Consider the following 17,061-nt stretch of genomic DNA (forward strand, 5'->3'; position numbering starts at 1 on the left):
AACCCTGTCTTGAAAAACAAAAAACAAACAAACAAAAATCTAAATATGCACACTTATGATTATCCAGGAAAAAAAGAATACTAAAACTCATTACATAAAATTTTGTGTTCATCCACATGAAATGACAAGATCAGAACGAATGGAAACACATGTAAATTGCGCATACATTAAAGACAGTCAACAAGCAGGAGTGGATGTATGGGGACCATCCTGTATCTCACACTTCCCCTAGCTCAGCAATGTGTACCTGGCCACCAGTGTGCTGAGAACAGCATGATAAAAGGGACTAACAATGTGTTGATCCCATCTCTGACAAAACTCTCCTCCTGTGAATCCAGTTTTGCTCTTAAAATAACTAACATGTGCTAGCATTTGCAGGTGGGTGTGCATGGAGGGATGACTTGGAGGCTCATTAAGAGAGTGAACTTTGCCAGCACTAAAGATGCGGAAAGTGGTCTCCACAGTCGTGTCCAGATCCTGCCATCTGGTAGTTTGCTTATGAAGCAGAAAGGGTTTGTAAAAGAATGGTTTCAAGGGATCAAATACAGAATGGTTAAATAACACTCTAGTTCAGTCAGATGGTTGGGCCTGGTTGCCCACAGAGACCCCCTGGCACAAGCAGATAGAGGGCCTGGATGAGCTTCAAGGGTTTTCTTGTATCTGTGCCCCATTCTTCTGTCTAGGCAACATGCCTAGATGCCAGATTTTAATTCTTGTCCAAATTGTATATTTAGACTTTGTGTTTTTTAGTAATTTGGCTGGATGGATTGAGTCCCTGGTTTTTACCTTTGTATATGTGCTCAATTTTGCAAATCGTACTTAACCATTTAATTGGATCTTACTCTTGGCCTGCTCTAGAGAGTAACTACCAGTATTTCTGGAGTATATTATAGCTAAGTCGCTAGCCTTGCTGATCATAGACAGGCACACTAAAGAAAACATTACTATGTCTGATCTCCAGCACAGTGAAGAAGAACAGGACCGTGCAAGACTCAGGTCTGAAACTGAAACTGTCCTGTCCACTTCATAGGTAGGCAAGCAGTGCACAGGGGATGACTGAGGTCAGGTATGCAGTAGTGACCATCATGTATAAAACTAAAGATAAGAAGTTCCTGTGATGAAAGAAAAGCTACTAGCTGTGTTTAACATGTTCTATTGGTACAACTTCAAACTAGGTTCTGAGTCATCTTGGTTCTTGAGACATGAAGCTCACCACAACTCTGGGTCATGTTCAGAAAATTCTGGCCTGACAAAGAGGACCAACATTTTCCCCCATAAGGAAAACTGGCTTCTAGGTTCATGGTGCTCCTTGTATATAATGCTGTATGAGCACTGTATCTTCTTTGTCTCATATATGTCCAGGGATGCAAATCCCCACACCATGTATAATAATAGGTCGGTCAGACCTGTGCAGACTGTGGTGTCAAAACTGTTGATAAAGAATATCACAACGATTTTCCACCCAAAGAATCTTCCCAGGGACTTGGGAACATATGTGATGAGTTTCCATTTGTAGGGCTTAAGTCACATATAAAGCATGTTTCAATGTTAATGGCATCAGTGACTGCAAGTATGTGCACCGGTTAGGCTGGCCTTGGAAGGCACATGTAGAAAATGATCACTCTGAGCACACTGGGCTCATGAGGAGTGAAACAAACTCCCTAATCCTCTTCATATATGCTCACAGCCTGACACGAAGGTACTGTTAAGGAAGATTTCTATGAGGGTTCAGTGAAGTCATCATGTCTATAAAAGAAGCTAACTTATTTTCAGTAATAAATCTTGTTAAATACATTGATGGACTTTCTGTCTTCTAAAATTGGCACTATTGAAAGCTGTCCTTTGCACTCAGAACATAATAGAGCCTTCTCATAGAAATCTGGTTTTTGTTCACCCAAAGCTCAGTAATTAGCATATAATGTAATCAGGGTCCTCAGAAACAATTATCCACAAAGTACAGGCTGATAATATGAGCTAATAAAGCTAGTTTGGTACAAAAGATAACAAGGAAAACTTACTAGAACATGATCATCTTGCTTAGAAAAAGTATCTAGTTTCCTGTGATTGTTACTGGTAGAAAATGACCATTTCTAAATTGTCCCATTTTCACAAAAGGTCAGGAAACAAGAAATTTATGGGCTTCTCTCCTCCCATGTTTCTGAATTCTTCAAAGTCAGTAAAACACAGCCACAAGCTCAGGGAATAAATAGATTCTTTGCTTGGTAAAGAATCCAGTTTGCAGATGTGTCCCTCAAACCATGGGAGTTGGTTTGTATTAGATGTTATCTAAGAACAATCTCACTATGCTCAGTCACAAATGCAAATGGGACATCTATAACTTTACACACACACACACACACACACACACACACAATCAGATATGTACTCACACATGCACACACACATGCACATACAGAAACAGATATGTACTAATATATTCCCCACACACACACACGATCATAGACACATATGTATACACATGCACACCAACATGCACACCCACCCACACACACACACATACACACACACACACACACACACACACACACACACACACCTAGGAAACACTGAAGAGGAGGTGGAACGATTGATTGTTAGGAACCAGAGGTGAGAAAGAAAGGGAGCAGCACTGAGTCTTGTGGACATGAAAGGACAATGGCACTCATGGACACACAGAAGCTTTGGTCAAGATCAACCCAGTCAATGTGCAAGTATAGAACTGGAAGGGAACCCTCCACCCATCAGTAATGAGCTATGAACACTTGTGGGTCATTGGGGAGGGATGAATCATTTTGTTTTCAAGGATGTGGACCCTGATAGGGTGACCATCTCCAGTGGGTGGTCTTATGTTCAAATGTATGTAGGCAGGAAAAATTGGAACTTCTTGGGGCATTTAAAGCAAACAAACAAATCTATGGAGGGCTTAAAGTTGGGAGAGTATAAGGAGAAAGAGGGGTAGATCTGATAGGAGTTGGGAGAAGAATGGGAGCAAATATGATCAAAATATATGAAAAGAAATTTTCAGAGGTTAATAAGATTATCACATTAAAACAAACAAACAAAAAAGGCCCATCTAACTGATGCCAACAAAGCAAACAAAACCAAGCTAGCTCCCAAGTTGTCTCTAAAATCTAAGAACTCACATAGAGTTCTCAATCATGGAAAGTGAAGATTCAAATGTTTGCTAATCTCAAGCACTACTGATGCTTATCATGTAAGACACAGAAGAACAGAGCAATAGGTGGGAGTATACAGTAGACCTGGAACACAAAGAGCAGGGAATGCCAGGAACCCATTTATGAGAGACCACTGGGTAGGGCGACCCAGGAACTCAGTCATTATGAGAGCATTGTGGAATCCTCAGTTCTTACCAGGCCCCCTGCCCTGCCCTGTGTAGTTAACTCTGCCTTGCTCACTGAGGTTACTCCTCAGAGTCTTCTGTTGGTTCTGATGATCAGTAATCATTTAGTGATCTCCACTATCACCATCATGTCTTCTTGAAGACTAAGAACACCTGCCAGAGCTGTGGCTATGAGTGAGAATGTCAACTTTTTAAAATTGAGAGCAGAGGGGGTTGTAGATTTCTGTATTCCAAGACAGGGGTGGGACAGCCCAGAGATGAATGCCACTGCATGGCGCAGGGCAGGGCAATGTATCAGTGGCCTGAATGAGTAAGAGCTTTGTGGAGGATGGTATAAGATATCTAAACATTTCGTCTTCATGTCCTCAAATGGACATTTAATCCTGCTTTGCTCCTTTCTAACAGTGAATGTCTACTCTGCCTGACTGTTCCGAGAGTCTAATGAGATCACAGTAGCAAAGCATCCAGTTCTTGTCTAACACCCATCATAACAGCAGCTTATACACTCCATTGATACACACATGGCCTAGTAACAGTGATTGGGTAAGAGTATGTTTAAGAAAGCATCAAGGATGCTATAAACATAAGCTATGCTCAATAAATGCTGGCTTTAATGGAAGAATTATCATAAAAGAGTCTAAGCATTAAAGAGCTGCAAGCTGCTGTTTCCTACACAGGGGTTCAAAGGGGAAGGTTCCAAGGAAAGTGAGAAATGCCCTGTATTGTACATTCTCCCTGATTTTATTAGAGATGTTGATACAGAAGGACTAGACACAGAGATCATTGAAACTGATACAGGATTTGCAACCAGTTTTGATGGCCAAAAGGGTATTGAAGGACATTTACTAATGAGGGTAATTAAACATGCCTTGATAACCAGCAAAACCTGGCTAGTTATAGCAGTGAGCCAGATAAAGAAGGAGACTCACAATAGGAAAAAGGACCAGACAGTATGCTAAAAGGGTCTATCTACCAGCCAATAGTCCTAGGCAGAAAGAGATAAGAGGTCTGTCAAAACACTGGGAAGGTCTCTTGAAAATAGTTTCAAAAATAAGGTCACTCTGGCCTTGACCATGGCAGTCCACGAAGGGGCAGAGTGTCCATAAGCTCCCATCAATGTCTACTCTTTTACAGATAAGGATAAAAGGCGCAGGATTCTACCACCCCACCCCCTTCCTTGGCTCCTATTATTTGTTAAAGAAATCAGGAACCCAGGCAGAGAAATTCAGCTGATAGAGATGCTAATCTGGGGAGATAAGACCTGCCTTTGTGAAGGGCTACCTTGCTTTGATTTCTTCCTAATCAGCTAGCTGCCAGGAAGAAGCTGCTTTGTTTTGGCTGGAGGGGCTAAATCCTGGGTAATCCAGCTACAGGCTAAATTTAAGACACACCTACTCCATAGAAGAAAGCTGTCTTGCTTCCACTTATCAGGTTCATGGGTCTCTCAGTTCACTAAAGGTGAGCAGGTATAAACCGTGGTCATTTCTTGCTGAGGCAACAGAACAGCAATAGGAGTCTTTGAGACTACCTGTCTGTGACATCAAGCATGACAGACCTATATGTAAGTATCACAAGCTGTGTCCACTTACAGAGGAACAGTCCCCATTCACACCGCTGGCAATATGCTCCTTAAAAATGCTACTTATTGTGTTAAAACAGTTGTCCAGATGTATCAAGGCCCCAGCTCCTGACTCCTACTCCACTGACATTCTAAGCTCTATAGAAAAGAATTCTTAACAAGGTCCATGGTAGAGTTGTAGAAAAAAGAAAATGCCAGGCTTCTCAAGAACTGATGAGAATGGCTTTCGGATTTAAAGAAAAGGTGGTTAGAAAAGGAAGAATATGAATTAAATACAAGGTGAATAAAAATACACACACGGTCATAAAATATTCCTCTTTTCCTTAAGGACAGAGACAATGATTACAAGAATCCATCAAAAAGATTTTCAAAGAGGGCGAGCAAGATGGTTTAGTAGGTGAAGGTGCTGGCCAGTGAACCTGATGGCATGGATTTGATCCCAGAGTCCCACATGGAAGAGAGAACTGACTCCTGCTTGTTGTCCTAGACTTTCATGTGACATGTAGGCTGTGGCATGCGCAGGAGTTCCTTCCCCCTAATAAACACATGTTGGATTTTATCATACAGCAAGACATTAGACAGCAACAGTAATTTAAGCCACATGGTAATGTAATGATGACAAACAGAATAAACAGTAGAAAAAGCAGAATAAGTAGTGGGCACCAAACCACAGAACTACACAGACACAATCATTTACTACGAACCATGATTCTCTTCCATTTAGGTTAACAGAGGATGAAGATAGAAGGTCCTAATCCACACCTTATACCCCATAGAAAATCAAGCATAGATGGGTGTTGTGGTAAATCTCTCCAACCCGATTATGCCCCAGCAATGAAAATATAACAGAGTTAATATGAATCCATGCTGTGCGCCTAGATTGGGCAGGTCTCCCACTACTCTACCTTCTCACATCTCTGAGACCCCTTAGGAGTTGTGGTTTCTCCAGGCCATGTGCTTCTGCTTCTGCTCTGCTTTTCTTCCTCCTCCTCCCCCTCTCTCAAACCTCCCTCTTTTCTTGTCTTTTTGCTCCACCTTCCCTCTCTCTGCCCAGTCATCAGCTCTCCTTCATTTTACAAATTAAGGTGGGAAGAAATCACCTGAGTGCTGACTCACTCCTTGTTGACAATCCCTCATGGGAGAACAGAATTGACATCAAATATAATTAGCCCCAGGGCTATCCACAACAGATGGGTCATAAGTGTGATTGTCAAAATCTTTTGTATTGCTCATGAGTATGACAGGTCAAATGAGAAAGATCTATAACATCATACAAGCTGTTTGTGGATGTAGGGTTCATTATCATAACAGATATGGTCTTCTAAATGGATATAAAAGCTTAACTAGAAGAGGAGCAATGACAGACTGGCTACTGTTAAAGTAAAAACAGTCTGCTCATCATAAGACTTCATTTGGAGAGTCTGGAGAGCAGGCTATGAGATGAGATCTTCAATGTACTAATCTGACAAAAAGCTCCTGTCTATCACTGTCAGCTCAATAAGGAGAATACAGCATTATAGAAGAAGAAAGGCAAGTTGAATCAAAGCTTTATAAATGAAGATACAACTGGTTGGTAAGCCAGCAGGGATATCCCAACTAAATCATAACAAGACCCATCGTACCAGCCGGGCTGAGATTTAAAACTATACAAATCAGGGGACTAAAGAGATGGAGGATGTTAGGCAACTAGCATCCATACTGTGGGATGTGAGGCATAAACAGCACAGCCATGCCCAGCCACATCAGGAAAATGAATGACTGTGTTCAAGCCACACATGTACACAAAAGACACACGCCTAACACATACCTAAGAATGTTCACTGACAGTTTGCTCAGAATACTCAAATGTTGGCTAGGTATGGTGGTATATAACTTTAATCCCAGCACTCAAAACTGTGAATTTGAGGCCAGACATAGAGAATTTCACATCAGCCCATGCTACATATGAGACCTCTTGTCAAATAAATGAACAAACCTGGAAACATTTATACTTTCCAGTGAAGCCCAATGGATAAATAACACTCAGGTGTTTCTTAGCACTGAACACTATTTATCAATGGTAAAATGTACCACACTTACACTTCATGGGTGGGTCTTGCAGGTCTATCAGTGAATAGCAGATGACATCCACAGTATGTATTGATGCTTTGTTTACATTAAAGGTACAAATAAGTATTGTTAATTTATCATAACAGTAATTTGTAAAAATCTGCTTTTTTGTGATCATCTTGGTGGAGGCAGAAAGGGGGTTTCTAGGATGCTGGAGGGATCAGTGGGGGGGGGGCAGGTACATTCTTAAGTCTGTAGGGAGCCTCCTCTTCTCCATAGGATACTCAAAAGTTTGAGACTAGTACTCACATTCTAACATCAAGAATAAGTCAGTTACATGAACAGGTCACAGCCTTAGAAGCCATATGCTGAGAACAAAGTGAAGCCTATGACAGGCCACCCATAGCCACTTTTATCTCCCACTCCCCAAGGAAGAGGATGAGAAAATGAAACCAACATGAAATCAGCACAAATCACCTGACCTTGGAGGGGGACATCAGTGGCCCTGAGAGGATCTGCAGGCTTAGAGGGCTTGGTCCTATCACCAAGGCCTTCCTATAGGCCTCTACTTAGAATGCAAAAGGGTTCATCAAACAAAGCATGCAGTCCTGCTGACCTGGGAGCAAAGAAGGAATACAGCTGTAACAACTGCTGAAACATGGGTGAAGGTGTTAAAGCAGAGACAAGATGCCTATTAGAAAGCTCTCGCAGGGCAAACATAGCATCCCTGGAGATCCAGAAAAGTTCTCAGGATAGTGGGGTAGTGGATAGAAAAAGAAGACATCCACAGCCATAAGTTAGTGTGAGCCAGGGAACTCCAGAGTTCACAAAAGGAGGAAACTAAAGATTTACGGGAATATGTTCAAGGTTTTATAGAATGCCTTATGAGCCCCAAAGGCACATATGAACATCAAGTTAAATGTCTTATTTAGGTTTTATTTAGATTTGTCAGACATCACTCTATTCCCAAGTCCACGGAGAATGACACTTCTCCTTGTGGACGACTGCTTGCCTAAATGACTCTGGCAGTAAGTTGGACCTTGCTCCGTAGGGACTTGGATCTTAGCATTTTTGGCTTCACAGAGGCTAGGGCATTCTGCTGTGTCTTCGTCACTCCTCTTCACCAGCAGGCAGGTTTCCCTATTGGATCTGAATCTCAAGCTAAACAGACGAAGCCAACAAAAGAAGAGATCTTTCCTAAATGAACTGCTAGAGAGACCGAGGCAACTTCCTGAAGGAATTTATATAAATGGGGGAAGGGATTCAGACAGCTGACTCTGCGCTCCGGGTTTATGTGCTACAATGCTGGGAATAGTGGACCCTGCCCCTGAGCCTCCAGTTTTATGAAACAACTGTCAGTTACTATTATGATTTTCCTACTGAAGCTTTGTGAGGGGGTTTTAGGTTGACACTTCCAAAGTGATAAGCAGAGGCTGGAGACACGGCTCAGTTGTTAAGAGCACTTGCTATGTAAGTATGAGCACCCAAGTTCAAATCTCTGGCACTCAACATAAAAAGCCAGGCATAGAACTTCAGCACTGGGGGCCAGGGAGAAGTAACTCTAGGAAGCTCACCGGCTAGGTGGCCCTTCTAAAACAGGGTTTTGGTCCAATGTGAGACCCTGTCTCAAAGCAATATGGTAGAGAAGAATAGAGGAACATACTTCTTTGAAACCCTCCTCACTGGCGTATTTCGTGTGTGCATAAGGGTATGCACAACTGCACTCACACACATGCATCATCTACACACAAAAACCCCAGAACACACACACACACACACACAATGATAAGCCATGAGATGAAAAGCGCAACAATGAAAGCCGGCTGTGATCAGTAAGTGAAAAGGTAGATTAATTAAGAACTAAGACACATGTGAATTTTAAAACTTAAATACATTTACACAAGTGAGAAACCCTGGGGTATATTTACAGAGCCTCTTTAATTAGTCAGTATTCAAAACAGCTTTACACACTTGAGTCAAGTTTTTAAGACATTTAAAAATGCCTCTCTCCTAAATGAGAGTTCAGACTGTGTACATCAAGAACACAACCTGCAGTTATGGGCTGACAGCAATTTGCACGACTTTACAAATGTGAATGAGAAATGTCAAATATGGAGACCAGGTATTAATGTGCTGTGCTTAACAATAACAACAACAACAACAAAAACCATAAAAAATAACCATAAGAGGTGCTGGGAAGTGTGTGTGTGTGTGTGTGTGTGTGTGTGTGTATGATTATACCGATTAGCGAACTAACAAATGCACTCAAGGCATAAAATAACGTACTGATGACACAAACCCCAAGAATGCCAGGATCTTTCTCTTCAGATTACTCTTTCTGACATCTGTTTCAGAAGCAGAAGTGGTGTAACTATAGCATCACATGTACTGATGGTATACTTGCCGTGACTTGAGAATACTTCCTCATTCCTCGTCATCTCAAGGTGAAATATATGTATGAATGGCTGAATGTAGGCTGAGACACCAGAAAGACCCAGATTCAAATCCTGTGACCTAGGTCGACGATGACCTGGAATCTAAGTGGAGCTAATTTTGCAGTTAACAAAAGTGGAGTGTTCTCATAGGAATGGAAGGTTTCAAAGATTTTAGAGAGATATTTGATGTATGTGGCCAATGCCTGGCATGCAATATGGAATTCTTAACTTCTTCTGAGGACATCTAGGAGGCTGATTCTGAGGAAAACCACCTATGTTTTTCATGTATTGCTTATCCTCACTCTCCACACACACAGCCTTCTATGTACATGGCACACAGAGGAAAGTATTATTTAAAGACAAGAAGAGAATTCTGCCACCTATTGAGCAACTACTGTAAGCCAGGCACCAACGTAGACACCACAGAGAAATAAATGGACTAGATGTGACCTCTAAATGCCAGTTTTTCTCGATGACGTTAAGACTCTTAGAGGAAATATTTGCTGGCTCTACCCCATTTTATGTCACCAGAGATTTAAGTCATGCCTGGAATATTAAATATTAAATTTTCCTGGGAAGTATCTGCAAAATAAGCAGACTTAGTGCTTTTTATACCAACCTTGTATATCTAGAGCCCAATATAAAAATTAATTGTACTTATATTTTTATTATCCAGTAGGGGAAGTAAGTAAACAATACAAGTTTAAGTGAAATAGGTTTAAGTTGTATGTTTCCTGAATCAATGATGTTAATATAAAACAAATACAAATATTACTGGTATTTTGGGAACAATAAAAAAATGTGTGACTTTATGGGAAGAATATACCAACTGGTTGATAATATGATATGATAAATGGCAGAAAATTCAATAGGTTTCATAACACATAATCTTAAAGATTTAAAACACTACTCACCTGGTCTTCTTCTCCTCCACCTTCTTCATCATATTTCAATATATTATCTCTTACATCATCTTCTGGGTCAATTAAAAGCTGCTTGGCTTGGCGCTCTTTATCCCGACGTTTCATCCATACCACAAACATGAGAACAAGGACTGGATAGGGCAGGAGGAGAAATGCACACTGCTGTTCATTCTGAAAGCCAGACTTCGAGAACCTCAAACTCCTGCATTCTCTATGTAAGCCCATGGAAGGACCATGATGCACGACTCACGCTGGTACTGAGTGTGGGCCTCAGCAATCCCCTGCCAGAGCACAGAGGGAAGGGCTCTAGTCTCCAGAGTCCCATGGACACGCTTTGCCCCGTGAGGCCTGATCTACAGGAGTGACTATATGGCTTCTATCTTCATCTTGACTTGTTAGAGGATTGATACCCTGACAGAATGCTTCATAAACTCCAAAGACACAAAACCAGCACTGAGTTGAACTGTGGCACTGGTCAGTCATCATTATACTCACAAATTCTCAGAGAAAGGCACCTCCCCTGGGGAGCAAGTGTTTGCTTAGAGGGTTAGGGCAGGAAGTGAATGCTTGGTGTGTAATTGGATTCCTGGTTGCTTTTTGACTCCCAGGGGCTGGCGTTTCTCTGTCATGCTATTCTGCATTTGCTTCCCTACCTCGCTGCAGCCATGAAGGCATGGGGATTAGTTTGCGCACTGAAATAATATTAGGCTTTCATCCTTCATACTCAGTGCCAGGTCTGCAACCATAAATTCTCCCAAGTTGATGTTAAAAATCAGTGCCAATTCATTTTCCTTCACAATGCCTGTGTCACTTTGTCATGGCTGAATCTATCATCCCTAAGTCTGTCTTGATAAGGCTGGCGTCTATGGCACATTCTGGTTGAAAGTGAACTGCATGCCTGAGCACACATCTAGGAATAAATTCTGTCTAAAATCTGAGGGTATCAGTTTACATCCTGAAACAAAAAGATTTAATGACTCCTATTTGAGCACATTTTTATTATTGGCCATAAAAGTAAATATCTTCCTTGAAAAGCCAGGTACATGATCTCATTTGCCATTGTTCAGGGCTAAATCCAGCAAGTGGATTATTAGTATAGCATGCAGGTTTCAAATTATAGTCAAAGCAGTCTCCACACAGGAAGTAAAAAATGCTCAGGCTTCTATAGTAATTGCTTGGAATAAAGGGACAGAATTCTAAATTACCAGAACACTTGTAAATGGAGAAAACATAAAAGAAATGGCCAACATTTTCAAGAAAGTGATTGGTGCATAGCATGATCACACAATAAACTGGTCCTGCTGCTATTCCACAATAAAAGACTTGGCCCAGGCAATTCATTCTTTTAACCTGCATGCTTAGAAGTGGTTCCTAAAGTACTTTCTGGTGGTTAATTCTTTGCATTCCACTGAACCAAAGATTGCAAAGTATCTTAAAAAGAAGAAATTCCTTAATCTGCACTTATGCTAAAGACAGACAATTTATTGAGCTGTACAATCATTTCTATTATCAAATGTGCTCTATGTGGAGTATAACCTCTCACTATTTTGTGCAGTCCCTCAGAAACAAATACCTTGATCCTTGCATGAGTGGAGCAGGCTGCTAACTGCACTTTATATGCAGGGAAGCGAAGGAAAGCAATATACTTATTTTCCTAAATCATCAGCTATGTGCCATAAATTCATACTCAAGTCATAAGGTGAGTGCTCAGACTTAGGACTGCTTAACACTTTTTTGTGGAATGTGCTTTGTGTGACCCCCAGCAATCAGCAGAGAAAATGGTTGAGAAGGCACGGAACACAACTGGGGGTTTGCTGCAAATGTGTCAGTGCATTCTCTGACGTTCATTGTGGCTCTTATGCTAAGGGGACCCTGGCTGCCCCTGTATGGTTGACAAGATGGTGCTCAGCCATCCAAAGGACTTGCTCAGTTATTTTGAGAGTGTTCCTTGCTGAGCATCCTAGAAGTAGAAAGAACCACACCCTGGGAGACAAACACTCACTCAGCAGGATGATGATACACAGAAGGATGGCGATGATGGCGCCCGTGCCAAGCCCTGCACCCACGATCCTGTCGACGTCCGTGCAGTCTCCATTGGAGTCACACTGGCAAACTTTCACACGCAGGATGGAAATGTTGGACTTGGGGGGATTCCCTGAATCTGTGATAATGATGGGAACTTCATAGATACCAGCTTCCAAAAATTTTATCTTTAAATTGAGCTGAGCAAAATCACCTACACAGAGAAGAGAGAAAAAGAGAAAAAGTCTGACAGTCAACACCCTAATAGGATTTAGGAAAAGAAAAAAAAAAAAAACCAAAACCAAAACCAAAAACAACTCTACTATTTTCCAGAATGTATTTTCTAGCTGTAACCCGTTAAACAAATCACAATTGTGCTGTACAGTGAAAATCTGTTTAAGGTTTCAAGTGCTTTTAATATCTCACTTACATCTTATGTAGTATTTAAAATAACATATTTTAAATGAGAAGATTGTAAAGCATATAAAATTAATTTTCCATACCATGGTTCAAAACTATTGCACCTCACATGCATTCAAATAATTAACCTGCTCTTACCATTAAGCCGGTTGATGGTCCAGTTTCTTTTAATAGTCACTGGAGATAAGGGAAGATCAAACGCGAACGGCCCGGCATTTGGGTCTATGTCATAATCAAGTGCTGTGATGTTAATTGAGTTGGGTTCTGGAGTTTCACAGGTCTCGGCCTCTTGAGGTAACACCTGAGGGGCGTTGTCATTGATATCAAGTAAATAGATTTGCAGTGTTCCTGTCCCACTCATAGGAGGGATTCCTAAAAGGAGACAAAAGTCATAGTTGAGGGCAACAGTTTCTTAGCTGATCCTCAAATGTGGTGATTTTTTTTGGAAGCCTCTTGTCCCTATCACTGTATCTCATGGGAAAATGCTCACTGTCACAGTAGCTGAGTGGATGGTTTTCAGAGCAAGCTCACAGCTTCCTTCTCTCCTGGGATGGCTTTGAGCTGTTGGCCCCATCCTGTGGGGGCTAGCATGGATCTCATGCCTCTTCTGCTCTGGCTGCCCATCACTCCAGGGTCATGAATAGCCCTCCTCCTCTAGCAACTGTGGAGAATATCACAGAAGCACAGGAGCTCGTGAGAATATGAACCTAGCCTCTGGATGGAGTAACAGGGCATACCAATGTATGGAGGAGAGTTCAGAAAGTTCAAATCGAGCAGTATATTGCAACTATTTACAATATTTACAATATTGCAACTATTTACAAGCAAGAAATAGAAGACCATAGGTGTGTTGGGCACACATGCCCTGGAGGGAAAAACATGTTTCATTGATCAGCCAACTACACACATAAGAAAGGATGGGAAGGTTCTTTGTACACTAATTCCCACAATTCCTCTGAAGAAGGTTTAAATAGATGAGCGGCCCAGTCTCTGCGAGCTGTTCATGGCTGTGGGCTTTTTTGCATATTGTAGAATATCCAAAACTGTACTACAAGTGTTCTGTCTGACCTTAAACCTGCTCTCATCAGCCCTGAAAATCTTATCTCTCCCAGCTCATGTAACCCTTTAGTTTGTCTGTATTATCATATCCACACACACCTAAAAAGTTTTATGTATATGCACTTATATGCATATCATTTATTTATATGAATTTTATAAGCAGTTATATGTGCTGAATCCCAGATAGTTAAGTGACATAGCTGGAGGTGATGAAATTAGGCAGGTGTACATGTCCACAGTACTGAGAAGAAGGTAGGAAAAAATATGGGGAAGGCAATGGACCAGAGGGCAGGAGCACTGGTAGGAAGAGTTCTCATTCTCCTCTCCTTGAGATCCACTCTTCCTGTTTCCCTCCAAATCAACACTGTGATGGTGGGGGAACCTTTACATCTACTATCACTTTAAGATTACTTGCCTAGCTCAGAATAACTTTACAAAGCAGGCATCAGTGAAGCTATTTGTCAACAAGAAAACTAGGGCACAAAGACCAAGAGCTTGCCCATCCTAGGAAGCTCCCTCTTCAACACTGAAATTAGTCAAGTCCATCCATGGAGGTTTCTGCTCCAAAGGGCTCACTTCTTGCATCTCAAATACTCCTTCAATTAGAAGCAATCCATCTTGGTAAGTGAAAAGCCGGATGGTACCTCAAAGTCAACATGGAGCCACGTCACTTTATGACTCTTTGAGTCTCTAGGGGAACTTTTAAGTTCCAGCAGAGGGAGGAAAGGGGAGTTTGCATAAAGCCAAGGACTCTCCAGCAGGCAAGGCAAGATGCTTTACTACACCTGCAGCAGTGGCTGATCCTGCAGATGCCCAATACTAAGAGGCTGAGCAGAATCTTAAACTAGAAAGGACACAAAATACTGCACTCGTCTGGGGCCAAACACATGTTTTTTTTTTCATAGTTGCTCATGCAAGTGGATCTCATCACCACAACTGCACATCTTGACCACCAATTTGAAGCTTGTATTTTTTCAACAAGCAAATACATTCATAGTCTAACACCAAAAACACTTAAAAATGTGGTTTTAATTTTGAAACTATTCACAATGACAGAAATATTTCTGTGAATATTAGCTTGTGCCAAGTAATGCTTTAAAAAGCTCTATTTGGACAATGCTATCTAACTCAAGGCAGTGGAAATTAGCTATTAATACCATTATATATTTGTTTCACAAAAATAACACAAAGAAAATAGAGTTGAAACTGTATTATGAACCCCACAGAAAGAACTGGACTGCCTGGTGGTGGTGCATGCCTTCAATCCTGGCATTTGGGAGGCACAGGCAGGTGGATGGGTCTCTTGAGTTTGAGGCCAGCCTGTTCCACAGAAGAGCCGGAGGGTAGACATATGTGAGAAGTAGCAAAGCTCTCATTTGCATTTATGTATGTTCTCCTTATTTTAGATATTTAAGAAAACACACGTATTTTAACCAACTCACATTGGAAAAGAAAAAGTATCAAAATATATGTTTCAAAAGCAACTGTTTGACAAAGCTCTTATATTCACTTTCTGTATATGCACAAAATTAAGTTTTCTAGCACATTACAGAAATTCGTCAGAGAAAAAGCACAGAGAAGGAAACATAAAAAAAAAAATCACATTCTGGGAACACCGACGATAGACTTCACCTATAACTCACACAGCATCTGTATCTGTATGTCAGGGCAGGAGAGCAAGGACGCCCATCATCTCAATGGCAGCCCACTATAGAAGTCATATGTACACACAGAACATTTCTTGGAGATGGCAGAGAAATACTTTATAGAAAGCCAGTGGGAAATGGGAAGAAAATTTTGGAACTTAAAGAGAAAACAAAACTTTAGAGCCTTAAAAGTGTAAAGGTCTGCTTTCTGTATAATTTAGCACTGCACAAAGTCTTAATTCCTACATGAGTACAAAAGGCACTGCTCTCTTTTAATACACAGGACAATCCAGCAAATCTATTTGATTACATACCATTGTCAGAAGCAAGGAAGGTAGCATTATAGATGTTGTTTTTTACATTTGGCGATTCTCTGTCCAAAACAGCAATCGTAGTGATCTGCCCATTCACGGGATCTATTTTCAGCCAGTTGGCAGGATCAGACAGTTTTGTGTATCTGCAAAATGAAAGGGCAGAGACTCAAATATTTTTTGATAAGAAACTTAACAAATGTAAATTTTACAGGTTTAATTACAAAGCGGCAAAGCCCTCATTGAGTTGCATGGCTGTGGGTGATGGGCAGATATAGAATTTTAAGGTAGAAAGGTATGTCTGTGGCAGTGATTTCGGGAGGTATGCAAAGGCCATGGAGCATCAAAGGCACAGGAAGGTCTGCAAAGCTTTCGGGGTCAGACACAATATACAGTCTCACTGTGGTGAGTTGAGGGAGAGTTAGCCCATCTCAGTTCAGACTCCTGCCTACTTCAATTCATAACATAGGTACTGACAATAGGGCTCAAAGACAGTCTCTATATCGGAGCCCTGTCATACAGAACCTGGAAGAATCAGAAGCTAAAGTGCACAGCACAAACCACTCCTAATGCTTCATCACCTTATAGGAGACACAAAGCCTCACTAGAGAGATCCCATAAAATCCCATTCCTACCAGGGTCCCCCAAATGGGACCAACCTCAGACTTGTGTCCTTCAAAGAGTCCCACAGGCTTTCATCTGTAATAACAGATTCACTTCTTTTAATTCCTTTTAAAAATGTGAGCTGAAGTTTTAAAACTCAGATAAATAACACATAGATTGGACATGCTATGGTATATTTTGAGAGGTGAAGTCTACTGGACTTGAATGCACCTATTAATTAGCCATTTAACTATCCTGATTCCCATGTATGGAGAACTGGGGACTCTGTAGTCATCTGTTAGCAGCATCCCGATAGCACTTAAGCCAAATTATGAATTCATTTTTAAATTTATCTTCAGTGACTACAGAGAACAGTTGGATGCAGTAGGCCCTGCTAGCCACTCAGTCCCACCTCAGGATAAATTAGGTTTTTCTGAGGCTGGAAGTCCATACATGCACATCTTAAAGGTTTGTTGCAAAGATATGGGGTGAACATCATTCGCTGACCCATTTTGGCCTGGCATATGTTTTCATTTTGCTGGTCGTGTGGAGAAGAGAGAGTTTGTAATTTCCTGAAGCTTCCCTGCAAATTTACTGTGTTGCTTTTTTACGTGTTTGATACAAAAGTACAGGCTAAATAATTGATATTTTTA

The 17,061-nt window shown here is 41.2% G+C and overlaps 1 protein-coding gene across 2 annotated transcripts in view; it reads right to left on the minus strand.

Annotated features, from left to right (window-relative positions):
- Nucleotides 1–17,061, minus strand: part of Cdh2 (cadherin 2) — a 218,186-nt gene that overhangs the window by 21,457 nt on the left and 179,668 nt on the right. For both annotated transcript variants that reach the window (XM_021151003.2, XM_021151004.2), the window contains 4 exons: nucleotides 15,809–15,951; nucleotides 12,928–13,161; nucleotides 12,350–12,583; nucleotides 10,339–10,478 (listed from right to left, as the gene is read on the minus strand). In XM_021151003.2, the coding sequence (XP_021006662.1) occupies nucleotides 10,339–10,478; nucleotides 12,350–12,583; nucleotides 12,928–13,161; nucleotides 15,809–15,951 (751 nt within the window). The remainder of the gene's footprint in view (nucleotides 1–10,338; nucleotides 10,479–12,349; nucleotides 12,584–12,927; nucleotides 13,162–15,808; nucleotides 15,952–17,061) is intronic.

Source organism: Mus caroli, chromosome 18, assembly GCF_900094665.2.
Source record: "Mus caroli chromosome 18, CAROLI_EIJ_v1.1, whole genome shotgun sequence".
In the NCBI taxonomy this organism is placed as follows: Eukaryota; Metazoa; Chordata; class Mammalia; order Rodentia; family Muridae; genus Mus; species Mus caroli.